This window comes from Halichoerus grypus, chromosome 2, assembly GCF_964656455.1.
Source record: "Halichoerus grypus chromosome 2, mHalGry1.hap1.1, whole genome shotgun sequence".
Taxonomy (NCBI): Eukaryota; Metazoa; Chordata; class Mammalia; order Carnivora; family Phocidae; genus Halichoerus; species Halichoerus grypus.
The window spans coordinates 312,304-327,802 of NC_135713.1; the positions used below are offsets into that span (position 1 = coordinate 312,304).

Consider the following 15,499-nt stretch of genomic DNA (forward strand, 5'->3'; position numbering starts at 1 on the left):
GCTGTCAGTGAGTGGGAGTTCTCAGAAGCACCTGCGCTCTGGTTCACCAAGCAGTGCTGGCCAAAGTGAGGAATGGAGAGGGGCTCCGTTCCCCCTAGCCTTGCTTCAGGGACCCCGGGGACCGGCTGGCTCAGGTGGGGGGGCGTGCAGCCCCTTCCCCGCTGCGCCCCCAGCCCCCACGGTGGCTATGCTGTGCACTGCTTCTCCCCCCGATGGCCCTGCGTGAGTGCGGTGTGGGCTGCCCTGAACCCCTGAGCTCAAGTCTCTGCTCATCTCCAGCCATGTCCAGCCATGTAAAAAATTCACATGAAGGGCTTTTTCTTCAAAGAATCAAAACCTAAATGGAATTAAGTGACTAAAAACTAGATGCAGTTCTTAGGGAAAGTTCCTGGTTCAGAAGAGGAGTGACTTTTCTGTAAATACGGAACGAATGTCCTGTCTTTTCATATACGTATTAAGTATGATGTGTCTTAATGTCAAGCATGTAGTAATTCCAAGTGTTTTTTGAACTAATAGTTTTATTGTCCCTTATAATCATAAAAATGCATTTATTTTCCCAGCGACTGAGAGAACTTTCACTCCATGATACTTCAGGAACAAATATCCAGGGTGAATATTCAAATGATGACAACAGACCCAAGTGGTGCACGTTGTCCTTGTCAGTTCTTGCTCTGATGATGTGATGGTCGCCCCAGTGCCCTTGGCCATTGGTCACACTTGCTTCGGGGATGCCTGTGGAACTGGTGAATGCCGGAGGTCAGCGCGTTCCAAATAACAGGGACACGTGACTGAAGGCAGCACAGTGGCCAGGATGTGGTGGGGGTGGGGGCACAGCAGAGGGCCACATCCTGGTGGGTTGGTCACACCCAGGGGAGGCTCGTCTCTAGGCCAGTTGGTGCCAGGTGCCCATCGGGGAAAATGGGTTTAACAGGACAGGCAGCCTGCAGCTGGTACCAGAAACAGGTTCATGTCAGGCCACTGCAGACTCACGGAGTCTTTGGGTTGTTCTTTATAAGAACATTTGCTGTTCAGTAGAAAGAACATCTTTCAATGTAGGAGATTTCTTTGACTCTCAAGTTTTATTCATACAGTTTCCAGAGCATGGCAGGGAAGGGGCTCCTGACCACGTTTAACTGGTGTGGGCACATGAGCTGATGCTTACCTGGGGTGCTCTGCCAATGTACAGTCCAAACTGCTGTGACCCCAAAACACGGAGCTGGGAAGCATGGCCACTTATTTGTGTCCAGAGGAAGTCTTCCAGGGAAGGTGGGCCACATGGGGGCTTCTGGCTGCTCGGCCCTCCTGCGTGTCCGTGGCACACTGCAGCTAGGGATGCGACCGGGACACCAGTGCCACCTGGGAGGAGACGTGGAACGCAGCAGGAGAAGCCCAGAGATGGGCTTCCTGGACAGCTGGCCTGGGAGCGAGCAGGTGGGGCTGTGACAGGCGTGGGGGGTTGAGGTGATGCTCCTCCAAGCCCAGGGGCACCAGACACTGATGAGGCCGGAGGACTCTCCGCAGGGTCAGGAGTGAGGCCCTGCCCACACCTGGATTACTTGGCAATAAATGTGTTGTTTTAAGCCAACCTGTCTGTGGTACTTATAGCAGTCCTAGAACCACACTCCTACCAACTTTGAAATGGCTGTAAATTTGCTGGTTAGACTTCTCTTATAAAAAGTATTTATAGACTCGGCATTGACGTGCATTTTCTTTCTATAATAAACCTCAAAAATTTTAGCTATTGAAAGATGTGTCTGTGGGGCACCTGGGTGGCTCCGGGGTTAAGCGTCTGACTCTTGATTTCAGCTCAGGTCATGATCTCAGGGTGGTGAGATTGAGTCCAGGCTCTGTGCTCAGCAGGGAGTCTGCTTAGGATTCTCTTTCTCTCCACCCCTTCTCCCCCCTACCCCCCACCCCTGCTTGTGCCCTCGTTTTCTAAAAAAAAAGATGTGTCTGTGACACAGACCTCAAGGAACCTGGGGGTGGGATCCACCTCCGGGGGGGGGCAGGATCCACCTGGGGGGGTGAGATTCACCGGGGGGTGGGACCCACCTGGGGGGGTGAGATTCACCGGGGGGTGGGACCCACCTGGGGGGGTGAGATTCACTGGGGGGTGGGATCCACCTCAGGGGGACAAGATTCACCCAGACATTTAGGGGCAGGTACACTTCTGCCTCCCCCATCAGCCTCATCTCGGCCTTCAGAGACCACCCTTACCCACCTCTTTTCAGCCCTGGGCCCACCCCCTTTGGTGTCTCAGGCACTTCCTCCTCCCACTCTGCCTGGGTGGGCGCTGCTCTGCCCTTTCTGGGCGCCTGCCCCCTGTGTGCAGTGACGAGTCTGAGTAAGCAAGCGATGGTGCCCACCTGTCTGTGCCTGGGAAGAACCAGGTCTCAGAGCCCAGAGTATGCCAGCAGTCGCGTCCCAACAACCTCTGCACCAGCCAGAAGGGGCTGCCTCTGACGCGCACACGCACACGTCCATGTTAATTTTAGTGCCAGAGCAATGTTTGCCTGCAGCGAACTGCCCCTTAAATTCTCCTTGATATGATTTCTCAAAGTTTCCACCCAAAGTGCCTTGAAACATTTTTAATAGACTTGATCATGCAGGTGTGACAGGGCCTGTGACGGGGCCGCTGCCCAGCACATCCAGGGGGCATGTAAGGCACGTTGTTCTGTGATCAGGGTTACACAAAATTTGACTAAAATTACATTCACAAAATTAACATACACAATTTTCACCACTCCTAACTTAACGTACATTTCGAATTTCAATGAAATTCTTTAACTCTCCTTTCACAATAGAAGATCACTAGTACACAGTATATAAGCACTGTAACAAAATTATTTTCAAGAAAATAGAGAGGTGAGAAATAGCAACTCCTACATTTGTGTTCTTTATAGTCTACCATAAAGTAGGCCAAAATTCAGTATTAAATAAATAGGAATTCTTTTATAATAAAAAATTTTACAACAGTTTTCCTAAGGAAATACATTCATAAGACTTTGTTTACGTTCTGTTTTACAATGACAAGAACAGCTAGGATTCTCATTTATGAAATGTATCCACAGCACTAGGGAGTGTAAGACTGTCCACAGAGGAAACACCAGACTTCTCTCGTGAGCACTGAAATGTGGGATTCTGCGAAGGAGGTTTCCCACCTGGAACTTCAGTTCCTTTAGGCTGGGCTTGGCCCTGGGCCATTCAGAGAACTGCCCGTCTACTGCAGAAACACCCGCCAAGAGCTGAGCCGTGGGACATTTGTCAGAGAGGCACCGCCCGCCGGTTCACTGTTTCTGGTGCTGTTGGAGGTGCCTCTGAGCCGCTTTCCCCAGCTCAGCCTCTAGCTCCGCAGCTGGGAATTGGATCCGGGTCCAGAGGTGCAGGTGAGTTGTTAAGGCAGCTGGGGATGCCGGACCGGCTGGGCTGTGGACCCTGGGGAGCCCAGTGCGGCAGGGCCTGGCTTATCTGGACGCACCACTCTGCAGGCAGCGGGCAGAGCGTGTGCCTTCCTGGAGGTGTGCGTGGTTGCTGCAGCTCAGTGGGGCTCACTAACCGGCAGGTTTTGTTGCCCCGATAATGGCTAGATTTTGTGCTCACAGAGTTGGTCAAAATGGTTGCACAGTGTGGGGAATAACTACGGAAAGAAAACCAAACACCCACCCCCGTATGTGTGATTTAGGTAATGAGCAGATCTGCTGCCTCAGGGTCAAGAGCTTTGTGTTGCTGAGCAGATGCCACAATGACTAGTCCCTGTTCTTCTCAACAGCAAAGGGACAGTAGGTTGTACCGACTTTCCACCAGGGTCCCAGTGAACACTACGAAGTGCTATCAGGCCTCACCAGTGACGGCTGTGAGAATTTCCACCATCAGAAGTCAGTCACAGCACAGCACAAATACTTTCCTGAGCAGAGCTGAGCTGGGCCTCTTCAGAAAAGCTTCTAGTAGTGTCCGTCCTAAGGCCCACATCCCTCTGATCTTTACTACCTCTTTCTGAGGGACAGGCGAGGGCAGATGAGGGCCTCTTCCCTCGATCACTGGCAGCCTCCTCACCCCAGCCTCCCGTCTGCTCCCCCCGCATGGGATAGCCAGACAGTGGTCTCCCTCCAGAGGATGGGGGGCGGAGGGTGCAGCTCTGTCCAAAGCCATGTCCCTGAGACCCTGGAGGGGGTGAGAAGCAGTCTGGGCTACAACATTCTCAGGGCAGGCCCAGAGGCCCTGTGAGGGTCTGAGCCCTGCTCCAAGTCCCTTGGCTCTCCAGGGAAGAGCAGCTCCCCGCCCCACCTAGCCCTGGCCCCGTTAAGCTGCTTGCTAAGTGAAGGCCCACTCTACTCAGCGGGAGCTGTGTAGACCTGCCCACACGGCCAGTGCAATCTCTCCCAGTGTCAGGTGGGACGGCTAAGGCCAGAGACCAGGTGTTTGGGCGTGGGGCAACACCCGGAAACCAGGGGCCGCCACACTGACGCCTGGGCCAGAGCCAGACCAGTGCTGGGCTCTGCAAGTCACAACACAAAAAGGATAAACAAACAAAAGATGTTTCTGCAATTGTACCTAAGGTGTCCCTAAGGTGACAGGTGGGTCAAAGAACTGCTAAGTGTACGTTAAGACATCACGCAGGGCCAACCCCTCCGCCTGCAAACTGCTCCTGGAATCAGGGCTCCTGCCTCCCTGGGGGTGAGAGCCCTGCGGGGGCCCGGAATGCGGGCTGGCATCTGGTCTCAGTGTCCCTGGCAGTGTTGATGAGAGAGTGGACACGAAGTGGCAAGAACTCGAACCCAGAGCCCACTTCTGACACCCAGGGCCCTTCCTGACTCCAAGTCGGGGTGACAAGAACACCCAAGCGCCGGCAGGGCTCAGAACCAGGGCAGGTGCACAGAAGGGCCCACGGCAGAGTCTCGGGGCAAGGGCAGGGGCCCAGACCGCCCAGCAGCTGGCAGAGGCCCTGCCACGGTCCACTTCCGAGCCCGCAGGGGCCTCTCTGCCGGTGGCTCCAAGGAATTCCAAGGGTCAGGCCTCGCGGCACACTCGGTCCCCTGGGCCGGCTTCTGAACCGGCGAGTCCGGCTCGCTGCCCTAGGCCGGCACCTGGACTGCGGCTGCGGGAGACCCCGGGGCCAGGCCGTCACAGCGGCGTCTCCTCCTGCTCCAGCGCGTGCGGCGGCGCGTGGCACGACGGCGGCAGGGACGCGAGCTTGAGCAGCGCGGGGCGGCGGCGCGCGCGGGGCCGCTGGAAAGAGCGCCGGCTGTGCACGCGGCGCGCCGCCGCCGACCGCGCATGCGCGCCCGGGAGTCCGCGGCGCTCCGGCCCGGCGCCCGGCTCGCGGTCGGGCGGGGCGGTGGGCGGGGCCTCGGCGGGCGGGGCCTCGGCGGGCGGGCCCTCGGTGGGCGGGGCCGGGCTCAGGGCGCGCTGGCGCGGGGAGCGCGCGGGAAGCGGGGGCTTCTCGGCGGCGGGAGGGGACGAGCGTCCGGTCAGCGGCACGTCGGAGCCCGTGTCACCTGCGGGAGAAGACGGTGTGAGCGCAGACGGCACCTGGCGGGGGCCCTCGTGGGGGGAGGAGGGGTAAGGGGTGCAGGGGAGACCCGGGAGGCGGCGCTGCTCAGGTTCCCGGCCCCAAGCCGCACAAACTGCACGGAAGTCAAGACTGGCTGGGTTGACCAAAACCCGGAGCATGCCTGCGGGCAGGGGCATCGCCAACCTTCCCAGTTGACTGCGGGCGCCCCCACCTCGGGAGGCTGCCACCGCCCCTCTGCGGGTCCGGGAATCACAGGGACACTCCAGGCCGTGGAACCTTCCCTCTAATCTTAAAGGGTGGCCGAGCAGCCTGGAGGGTCCCCAACACACCCAGCCTGCGCCCCGCCCCCACTACCTGGAATGTTGTGGGACACTCTGAGGCCATGCCCGGGCCGCGTGGCCACCACGGTGCACAGTTAGAGGGTCAGCTGAGGACCTGCCTCTGCAGCCCCCTGACGGGCCCCTCCACTACAGGCCCGTGCTCAGTGCCATGCCCGCCCCATACAACCACCCTGTCCAGGAATGGCCCTGGCCACATGGCCTCCCTGGACACAGTGCCCTTGCTCTAGGACAAGCAGGGCTCAAGGAAGAGAGAGGGGAAGGTTATGGGTTCAGAGGCAGAAGCCAGGAAGAAGCAGAAGAGCAGCGGAAGCACCAGACAGAGGCCCTGCCCACGTGGTGTTTCCCACAAGCTCACTTCTAGGCCCCAGGAACCCCCGAGAAAGCCCAGCTTTATGCATAAAGAAAATGCTGCACTGGGCAGCACCAGCCAGCCTTGCTAGAACACCCCACCGTGAAGGCCTCTCCCCAGCTGGACTGATGCACGCCCTCTCCAAGTGTCCACAGGAGAGAAAAACAAGGAGGTCCTGCTTCGGTTGAAATGAATGGGAAAGCTGCCGTGTGAGAGCCCCTTCTGTGCTGGGGGCAAGGTTCGCCTCCTGTTTCCCCCCAAGTGCCCACCAAACACCCAAAGGAAACATGAAATGAACCCAAAACCTTGCACAAAGGGGTGAACCCTCTTCCCTATGGAAGGTAAAGTGGGGACCCAGCAAGAAGTCCCTGAAGCAGAACAGGTGCCTCCCCCCTGCCTCCCAACCTTGCCTTGCCCCCTCACTCCCCCCCGCCTCCCACCCTTGCCTTGCCCCCTCACTCCCCCCCTGCCCCTGCCTCCTGCCCTTGCCTTGCCCCCTCACTCCCCCCCGTCCCCACCTCCTGCCTCCCACCCTTGCCTTGCCCTGTTGCTCTCCCCTGCCTCCCGCCTTGCCCCTCACCCCCGCTCCTGCCCTTGCCTTGCCCCCTCACTCCCCCACCCCTCCTCCCTTGCCTTGCCCCTCGCTCCTCCCCCGCCCCCCCACCTCCCACACTTGCCTTGCCCCCTCGCTCCACCCCTCCCCCCCACCCTTGCCTTGTCCCCTAACTCCACCCCCCCACCCCTGCCTTCTCTGGCCTCCTCTCTTGAGAGAGGTGCTGGTCCCCTTGGCTGGCTGGTGGCCTGCCCCTCCACTTCCCTGTTCCCTTTCCCCAAACTCCTCTCTGTATGAGGCTGAAAGGGACCGTTGCTCTTCTGGACTCACTTCTGTCACATGGACTTTTCCCAAAGCCCGGGGGCCTTTAGGGAGGAAAACAGGCCCCTTCCCACGCAGCCCCCACCCAGCCCTGGGCTCAGTTCCCTCTGAGCTCAAGACTTAGATTCATGGGCTGAGCACATGGGTTACAGAGATCCTCAAACAGCTCTGGATCCTGACATCTCAGCTGGAGAAGCAGCGACTCAGACAGGTGTCCTAAGAAATGTGCAGCTGGAAAAGAGGCTTAGAAGGAGGGAGAAGAGTTGCTGGAGAGAGTCTGCGGAAGTTCAGGTCCAGAGCCAGGGAGGCGGCTGGCTAGGGGAGAGGGGCTAAGGAGAGAGCAGGTGTCAGGTCAGTGGGCGGGGCCAGGAGTTACATGTGCGTGGACTCAGGGAGGGTCTTGTGGGGCTGCTCCTCGGAGCCATCGGGGCCACTGGGGCCATCGGCCTGCAGAAAGGAGTCCATGGACTTGTTGCTGAGGCGGAAGGGCGCCAGGCGGTGGAAGTTGCCCGGAGAGCAGGGGATCTGCACACGGGCCCTCTGGGAGGGCACCACCGTCTCCCCAGGGGATAGCCAGGGTGGCACCCTGGAGAGGATGCTCAGGTCCTCATCCGGGGAGAACACGGGGTTGTCAATTCCTAGGAGAAAGGGCAGGGGCTGATCAGATTCCCAGGTGAACCTCAGACAGCAGCAAGGGAGGGTGCTGCCCTGGGGCTCAGGCACCAGCTCTTCCTGCCGCCGACACCTGGAAGGTCACCTGGAAGGTCTCTGGGGTCCTGTGCCTTGCACCCCGTTCTGTCTCTCCACATGACTGCTCCCTTCTCTGGAGCAGAGACCCTCTCTGCAACTCACACCCCACGTGGACCCTGGTCCTGCAGTCCCCATCAACGACCAATGACCATGCTCACGTGTGGGGCCCAAGGAGGGCCGGCCCCACCCCTCACCTGAGGGGGAGTCTGTCGCCGTGGTGTCTTGCGTGATGTTTGCCAGGAACTCGATCCCCCCACCCATTTCAGCACCGTAGTCCGGGGCCTCCTCTGGTTCTGAAAGTTCCAAATCTGGTGGCAAGGGAGGGCAGCGTGAAGGAAGCGGGCTGGGCGCACAGACAGCCCCGTGTAGTGCCCTTGACTGACACCCGTGACCAGCTTGCAGAGCCCCCCGCGGGCTGTCATCACGCCACCCCATCTGGGCAGCTTGCCTGGACGGCCATGCCAGCGCGGGGCTGGGCAGAGCAAAACCACAGCAAGAGGTTTTCCCTCCTACACGGGAGCCACGGGGAGTGTCCAGCCCCCCTGCCCCTGCTCCCCCTCCCCAGCCAGCCGGGCCTTCTGGAGGCGGGAGCGCGCTGCAGATCAGGCTGTGCTCAGAGAGGGCGCTCTTCTTGTAGCTGAAACCCGAGTGGGGACGGGGACAGGGGATGTGGAGCCCACCTCCAGGGCGCTGCCCACCAGAGGGGCTGGGGCCTTGGCAGCAGCCCCCTACCCAAGGTGGGTCCTGACTGCCAAGGGGAAGGGTCTCTCTGGCGGGACAGTGCTCTGCACCCCTCCTGCCCCATCGCATGTGTCTCTGGGTCCGGCGGTGGCCCCCCGAGTACCTTTCTCCTTAATGGTGAAGTTGTCCATGGGGCTCTCCATGGGCAGTTTCCCGTTGGGGACACTGCTGTTCCTCTGAGAAACAAGAGGAAACCGTCAGCAGGTGTGGACGCAGCTACGCCCGGACCCCGACTGCCCCAACCGTTCCCAGGGGGGCCCCTGCTGGTGCTGCTGGGAGCCCTCCAGGGCCCCTCCTGCTCTGTGAGGGGCTACAGGCGCACAGTGCCTGCCCAGGTCTGTCCCTGGGGGTGCCCTAGTGGGACCCCAACCCCCAGGGAACCCCACGGCCCCTCTGCCTTTACCCGCTTCTGGGCGCGTTCCCTCTTGTAGAGCTTTGCCGCCTTCTTGTTCTGGTTGATCCCCAGCTTGGCGGACTTGAAGGACTCCAAGCGCTTCCGCATGGTCCTGTGGAAGATCTCCTTGTCCTGCTTCTCGTCCTCGTTCGGGGTTAGCTCATGCCGACTGTAGAGATGCTTGTACTGGGGGAGAGGTCACAGTGGGGACACCTGCACGGCTGGGGTGCTGGGGCTGCCCCGAACCTCACGGCCCCACGAGCACCCCCAGCCAGCCAGGCCCAGGGACCCAGCTGGGAGGCTGAGCCCTCTCGGCACTCTGCAGGGAACCGGGCCCAGGGTGAGGGGGCCCAGGGTGAGGGGGCCGGGGGCCGGGGGCTGGGGGCCGGGGGCCGGGGCCGCACGCCCACCTCCTGCCGAGCCTTGTACAGGTACTGCTGCAGGGTGTGGTGAGTGACCATGTCCTCTGTGTCACGGATGCTTCTCCTCCTCTGTTCCAGGGACTGCATGTCCAGGCACACCGCGCTGACGTTCTCCCTCCTAGGTGGGGGCCGTGGTGACCGCCTGCCCTTCCTGCCCTCTCCACCGGCCTCCTGGGAAGCTTGTCCTGGGCCTGACTTCCCATGAGGCCCCCCCGCACAGTGCTCCGTGCCCTCCTCACTCACCCCCCAGGCCCGGCACCCGCACACCAGTCGGCCAAGCCCCAGCCGTGCGGCACCACAGAGCAGGAGGCCCAAACCCCGGGACCGGTGTAGGTAGGGGTGACCAGGGATGAGGCCTCAGCCCCGGGTCTCTGTCTGGCACCCTCCTCTCTTGCTCTCCACCCGGGCAGACGCTACCACTTCCTACAGATGCAGTGGAGCGGGGGACGCCAGCGCCTGTGTGCATGCCCTCCCTGGGGTCCCACGCGGGGGCCTCTGCTCCACCCTTCATGACTCGCAGGTGCCCCCAGGTGCCCACTGGCCAGTGTCTGTCCAGAGGGGCCCTGCTGCCTATGAGCAGGCGGGCCTGGGAGTGCAGGTCAGGTGAGACCCCTGCCCGTAGCAGCCTCCAGGGGCAGGCGGGGGACCAGGCCAGGGTGCTCTCCTGGTGGAAGCCCGTGTGAGCGTGAGCACGTACAAGAGGTAGGAGACGGAGGCCTCCACGGTTGAGGGCCGTGGTGTGCTGAAGTCCACGTTGACCATGTTGTCAGTGCTGGGGGAGCGGATGAAGGCCAGGGACCCACGGCGCTCTCCCTGTGGGGAAGAGGAGGCCTGTGTCAGCCCACACCGGGGAGTGCCTCGAAGCCAGGCGACACCAGCCCCTGGAGGGCTGAGGCCACGGGTAAGGCCTCGCTCACTGGTTGGGGCTGGTGGATTGAAGAGGAAAGGGAAGACAGAACCATGGGTCCTTCAACCCAGACCCTCAGTGGGCACAGGGCGTCCAGAAACATTGCAGCTCCCCACAGGACTGGGGAGGTGTCCCCTGTCCCCACTGGGGACTCCCAACCATCTGCCCTCAGTGACCCTGAGAAGGAAACCCCCAGTGGGGGCTCATGGCCTCTGTCTGGAACTGAATCAGATTAAGATCATGTAGAGCCGAGCCGGACATGAATGAGAGGTGGAAACAGCCACTCTCCTTGGGTGGGAGCGTGGGGCCGAGTGCCAAGGGGGTCACTGGAAGAGAAGCAGGCATTCCTCAGGGGAGGGCATGGGGCCGGCGTGGCGGGGCAGGAGGCCCAGAGGCACAGCCCCGGAGGACGCACCACCCCCGCTGCAGTCTGAGTGGGCAGAGCCAGTCCTGACCATGCAGGAGCCCATGTCACGGGCACTGGGCGCTCAGTGTGGTGGGCAGTGGGGGCCCTGCAAGCAGCCTGCATCTCCCACGTGGGGGCTGGGGTGTCAGAGTGTCCGAGGGAGACAGGACTCGGCCAGCAGAAGGGACATCACTCCACACAGTCAGGACAGTCCCTCCTGCCCACCCATCCAGGCTCGAAGGACACAAAGGCCTCTGTAGTCCCAGAGGGCAGAGATCTGAGCAGTGAACTTCCCCAGCCCAGGGCCAGAGGTGCAGACAGCAGGTGACCTTGTCCCTCCCAGCGCCTGAAGCTTGTGGGTCGGGGTTTCAGGGGGGCAGCGTCGGTGTGGCATTAGCTCAGTAGATAGTGTAGGGCCCTTCTCTTTACTGCTCTCCTTGTGGCCCCTGCATCCGTCTGTCCTGGAGTAACCCCCGGCTGTGTTAGGGCATCAGGCTGTACATTTGGTGTGGACAAGCCCACTCGAGACAGGAATCACTTTCCCCTTGGAAGGAACAGATGCTTCCAGGGCTCTGGCTACGCCCTCTGGCTGAGGTCCATGGGATTCGCTGAGATGGAAGTGCAGATCCCTAGCTCACCAGGCTCTGTGTAGGCCTGAGCTGGTGAGGCGCCAGGTGACCTCGGGGCCCAGGGGATACACACGGGGCAAAGGCCAAGTGACTGTCACACGTGTGCGCTGCCTGGAGGCATGTGGCCACTGGGGAGGGGCCAGCCAGACTGTGTGTCCAGGAGGAGTGGGGTTTGACCTGGGACCTGCTATGACTGGGTCACTTCGACGCACCCCGAGTCCTGAGTGGCTGTGGGTTGGCACAGGGCATGTGGCATCAGAAACAGCAAGATCCAGAGAGTCACCATGCAGCCCGCGTGGCAGGCTAGTCCCTCATCCTTCCACAGGCTCCCTGAGCCCACTCACTGACCCCACACTGGATGCACCAGCCACTAGTTGGTGGGGGGCCTTCTATGGCCCATCAGCCCCAAAGACATGGGGGAGGATTCATTCACTATAGGACGCAGGTGTTATGTGGATGCAGGAAAGTCCCGCTCACCTGCAAGGACCTTAGAGCCACAGCCCGTTCCCAGGTGTGCCCTGTTGACCCCACAGGATGCAAGACATCCTTGCTGCTTTCCCCTCTGTGTGCATGGCTGTGCATATGCAGACATGCACGAATGTGTGTGCACATATGTATGTTGGGGGCATGACTCTGTAATGCCCTAGCTGGTCTTCGAGCTCAGACTCACCACACCACAGAGCGTCCCACAGAGAGCCGTGGGGGCGGGTGCTGTGCCTCAGCTCCCACAGCCACTCTTGGGGTGTTGGAGGACCCAGGAGCTTCACGTCATGAACTTGTCAGCAGCCCCAGCACGGTGCCACCTGGGCCTTCCCACCAGGGGCCTCCCTCCCTGGCCCGCTGCCCTAGACCCCATCCTTTGGCTGGGTGTTGCTTCAGCCCCCAACTCCGACAAGAGAACAGATGGAATGTTCTGGTACCTCAGCCACATAGCTAATGGCATCTTTCAAGTTGAGTTCATGGAAAACATTCAGAATCCGATCTCGTGACTTCTGAGCCGACCTTCTCATAAGGATTTTGCTGAGGAATTTCCTATCAAAATTGGACCACCTGGGGGGTCAAACCAACACGATATCAACACTTGGATGGGCCGTGGGCAAGGCCCCAGGATGGACGGGGACCTCGGCAGTCGTGGGGGGCATGGAGTAGGGGTCCCCCTCTCACTGCCCAGACTTGTAATGGACATGGTCTCCCAGGAACTGAGACACAGGAGATGCCCTCCCTCCCCCCAATCCTGATTTTTATTTACTGTAACAAGCACAAAGGTGAGTTTTAAAATAAAAGGAATAGGGGCGCCTGGGTGGCTCAGTCGTTGAGCGTCTGCCTTCGGCTCAGGTCATGATCCCAGGGTCCTGGGATCGAGCCCCGCATCGGGCTCCCTGCTCCGCGGGAAGCCTGCTTCTCCCTCTCCCACTCCCCCTGCTTGTGTTCCCTCTCTTGCTGTGTCTCTCTCTGTCAAATAAAAAAAAAAAAAAGAAAAAAAAAAAAAAAAAGAAAAAAAAAAAATAAAATAAAAGGAATAAACCTCAGGGGTGCTTTTTCCTCGTCTGTGCTCTGTTCCTTCCTTCCTATATGAAGGTACATGTCATTAGAATGTATGTCGAATTCTGTATTTTGTTTTCTTATTTAATACAATATTGCAAAGTTTTCCAAGTGACTACCTAACCCTCTGGAAAGGGTGAGGCTGGGGGAGGGCAGGGCCCTGGGGCCCTCGCTACAGTGAAGGGGGCGCATTTTACCTGCAGAGGGATTGGCTGGGGGAGGAGGAGCCCCTGAGCTCCCACACTAGGAGAGAACAAGCCTGGCCCTAAGGAGGCTTTAAACCCAACACACTTAGGGTACTGGCCAGTATTTTGGGTCAGAAGAGCAGGTGGCTGGGTGAGAATAAGAGGGACATCTAGCCAAAGCCCAGTGGGCCACGAGTAGGACGGACGTGGTGGGGGAGGGAGAAGAGGGGGCTCCAGTGGGAGGAGGGGGCTGGGGGAGTCCCAGGGGAAGGAGGGGCTCCGGGACGAGGGGCTCCTGGGGGAGAGGGGTCCCAGAGGCAGAGGGACTCCAGGGTGGTCCCAGGGAGAGGGGGAGTCCCAGGGGAAGGAGGGGGTCCAGAGGGAAGGGGATTCCTAGAGGAGGAGAGTGTCCAGGAGGAGAGATTCCAGGGGGAGTAGGCGGTCCAGGGAGAGGGGGAGCCCCAGGGAGAGGAGGGGGTTCAGGGGGAACAGGAGTCCCAGGGGGTGGGGGTCTCAGACAGTCAAGAAACCTCCTGACCCCTTTAAAGGCAGTGTTCTTCAGTTAGCTAGCACTTTCTGAGGTTGGTTTATGGGGAATATCAGCGGCTCTTTCTACCCTGTGGGTCTCCCGTTAAAGGCAGAGGGAAGGAAGCTGACATTGGAGACTAAAGATGCCTCCAAATATCCCCATTTCAGCCCAGCCAGGGACTTACTTATCTCTGAGATAATTGTGTCCAATTTGCCCTGATATGTCCTCAATGGCTGAGAGGATGTGGTCGAAAGCCTTCGCAGAAAGAGAAGGGGATTAGCATCACTTGGAGGGACGCAACTGCCAGCCCTGCCCCGCCCCCCCAACCCGCCGCCACCGGGGAGGTCCCCTACCCTGCCGTGCAGCTTCTCGTTGAGTTTGGGCTCTCGATGCTCACTCCTTTTCACCTTCAGCCACTGCACCAGGGGCTTGATGGTCAGGCCCTGGAAGACGGGTGTTGACCCTGGTGGCAGGCGGCTCCACCCCAGGGCCCACCCCGGTCCACTGAGCCCCCAGTGTGTGAATGCACAGCCACCCACAGGTGCACAGGGACCTGGCCCTGCTCTGAGGGCCCCCCAGGCGGCTCTCTAGATTGTCCAAAAGCAAGGGGGAAGTGGGACACTTTCCTGGGCGTGTCTGGTCAATGGAATATTAACTGGGGCTTTGTTAGCCCGCATCAGCCCAGGAAGGACATTTTTAGGCCAAATTGTGCTGCGTCCCCTGTGGGGCCACATGAAAACCTACAAAACGGCTCCTAGTTACTAAAATAGTAAAAACCAATTAGGGCCTGGAGGCTGGAGAGGCTTGTCACAGCGCCCCGGGCTGGCATGGTGAGGCCGGGAGGACGGGCAGGGGCACGCGCTCGACCCTACCTGGAAGATGACCGTGAAAAAGACCACGATGATGGTCGTGCTGACGAACAGGTTCCTCTCCTTCACCTTCTTCTCGTCCAGAAGGACAACCAGAGCGAAGGCCACGGCTCCGCGCAGGCCGCCATAGGACATGACCACCTGATCTATGATCTCCAGCTGCACCATCCGGTACCGGTTCAAGACCCAGGTCTGCAGGACGACACCTGCGGGCGGGGCCCGCGCTGAGCTCCCACACCCCAGGAGTGCCCCCCCCTTCTTGGCAGCCACCGCACCGGGGGAGCAACATTTGGGAATTCCCTCCTTGGGCATTGACGGCGAGGGTGACGGGTTCTGTTCTGAGCAAAAGTCACGAAAATGCCACCCTGGGGCCCTGCTCTCCCCACACCCTCCTGTCTACACCCGTGCTCCCTCTTGGCCAAGAGCCAAACCTGCCCTGTGACCCAGGAGGCAATGGAAGCCTTGTGTCCTAGGACCACTGACCCTGTCTCACTCTGGCAGCTGCTCCCTGGAGCCCCCAGTCCCCGCTGAGCACAGGCAGAGTGGGTTGTGGTCCCACCCTGGCCTGCACCCCAAGGATGGGCCACAAGGGTCACAGCGGGCAGCAGGGATCCAGCCTCACAGGAGCCTCCATCTGCTTCCTCAGCGACAGCATCCAGAGTGAGTCAAGGGGAAACCAAATGGGTTCCCCTAGGTTCTAGAACCTTCCACCCTGCCCCCCAGCTATGCTATCTCTGACTCAGGGTGACAAGGCCATTAAGAAAGCCTGAACCTTCACTGCACATAACTGATGGCCTGGCCATGCTGAGGCTCCCCAGGGGCTCTGGAACCTGCTGCTCACTGGGCCAGGGGGTTCACTCCAAGAGGGCTGGTCACAAACACCACGTCCTCGGTTCCCACAGACTGCCCACAGCGGGTCCCCACTGTCCATCCTCCACTGTCCCCATCATCCTTCAGTCATCCCCACTGCCCCCCACCATTCCCCACCTTCCCCAATACCCCCCTCCCCCAGGCATCCCTGTCATTGTCCCTCCTCCTGGTCACCCCCA

At 60.0% G+C, this 15,499-nt stretch overlaps 1 protein-coding gene across 3 annotated transcripts in view; it reads right to left on the reverse strand.

Annotated features, from left to right (window-relative positions):
• Positions 1-2,579: 2,579 nt before the first annotated feature.
• The window catches only part of SLC9A3 (solute carrier family 9 member A3), a 50,171-nt gene continuing 37,251 nt past the window's right edge, over positions 2,580-15,499 (reverse strand). The window contains exons 7-17 of one of the 3 annotated variants that reach the window (XM_036078451.2): positions 14,454-14,656; positions 13,935-14,024; positions 13,766-13,836; positions 12,246-12,375; positions 10,081-10,196; positions 9,372-9,501; positions 8,971-9,147; positions 8,671-8,743; positions 8,021-8,134; positions 7,453-7,714; positions 5,357-5,495 (exon numbers count right to left, since the gene is read on the reverse strand). In XM_036078451.2, the coding sequence (XP_035934344.2) occupies positions 5,492-5,495; positions 7,453-7,714; positions 8,021-8,134; positions 8,671-8,743; positions 8,971-9,147; positions 9,372-9,501; positions 10,081-10,196; positions 12,246-12,375; positions 13,766-13,836; positions 13,935-14,024; positions 14,454-14,656 (1,370 nt within the window). In that variant the 3' untranslated portion in view covers positions 5,357-5,491. Of the gene's footprint in view, positions 5,496-7,448; positions 7,715-8,020; positions 8,135-8,670; positions 8,744-8,970; positions 9,148-9,371; positions 9,502-10,080; positions 10,197-12,245; positions 12,376-13,765; positions 13,837-13,934; positions 14,025-14,453; positions 14,657-15,499 lie in introns of those variants that run through there. The other 2 variants (XM_078066526.1, XM_078066527.1) reach the window with 2 other exon arrangements.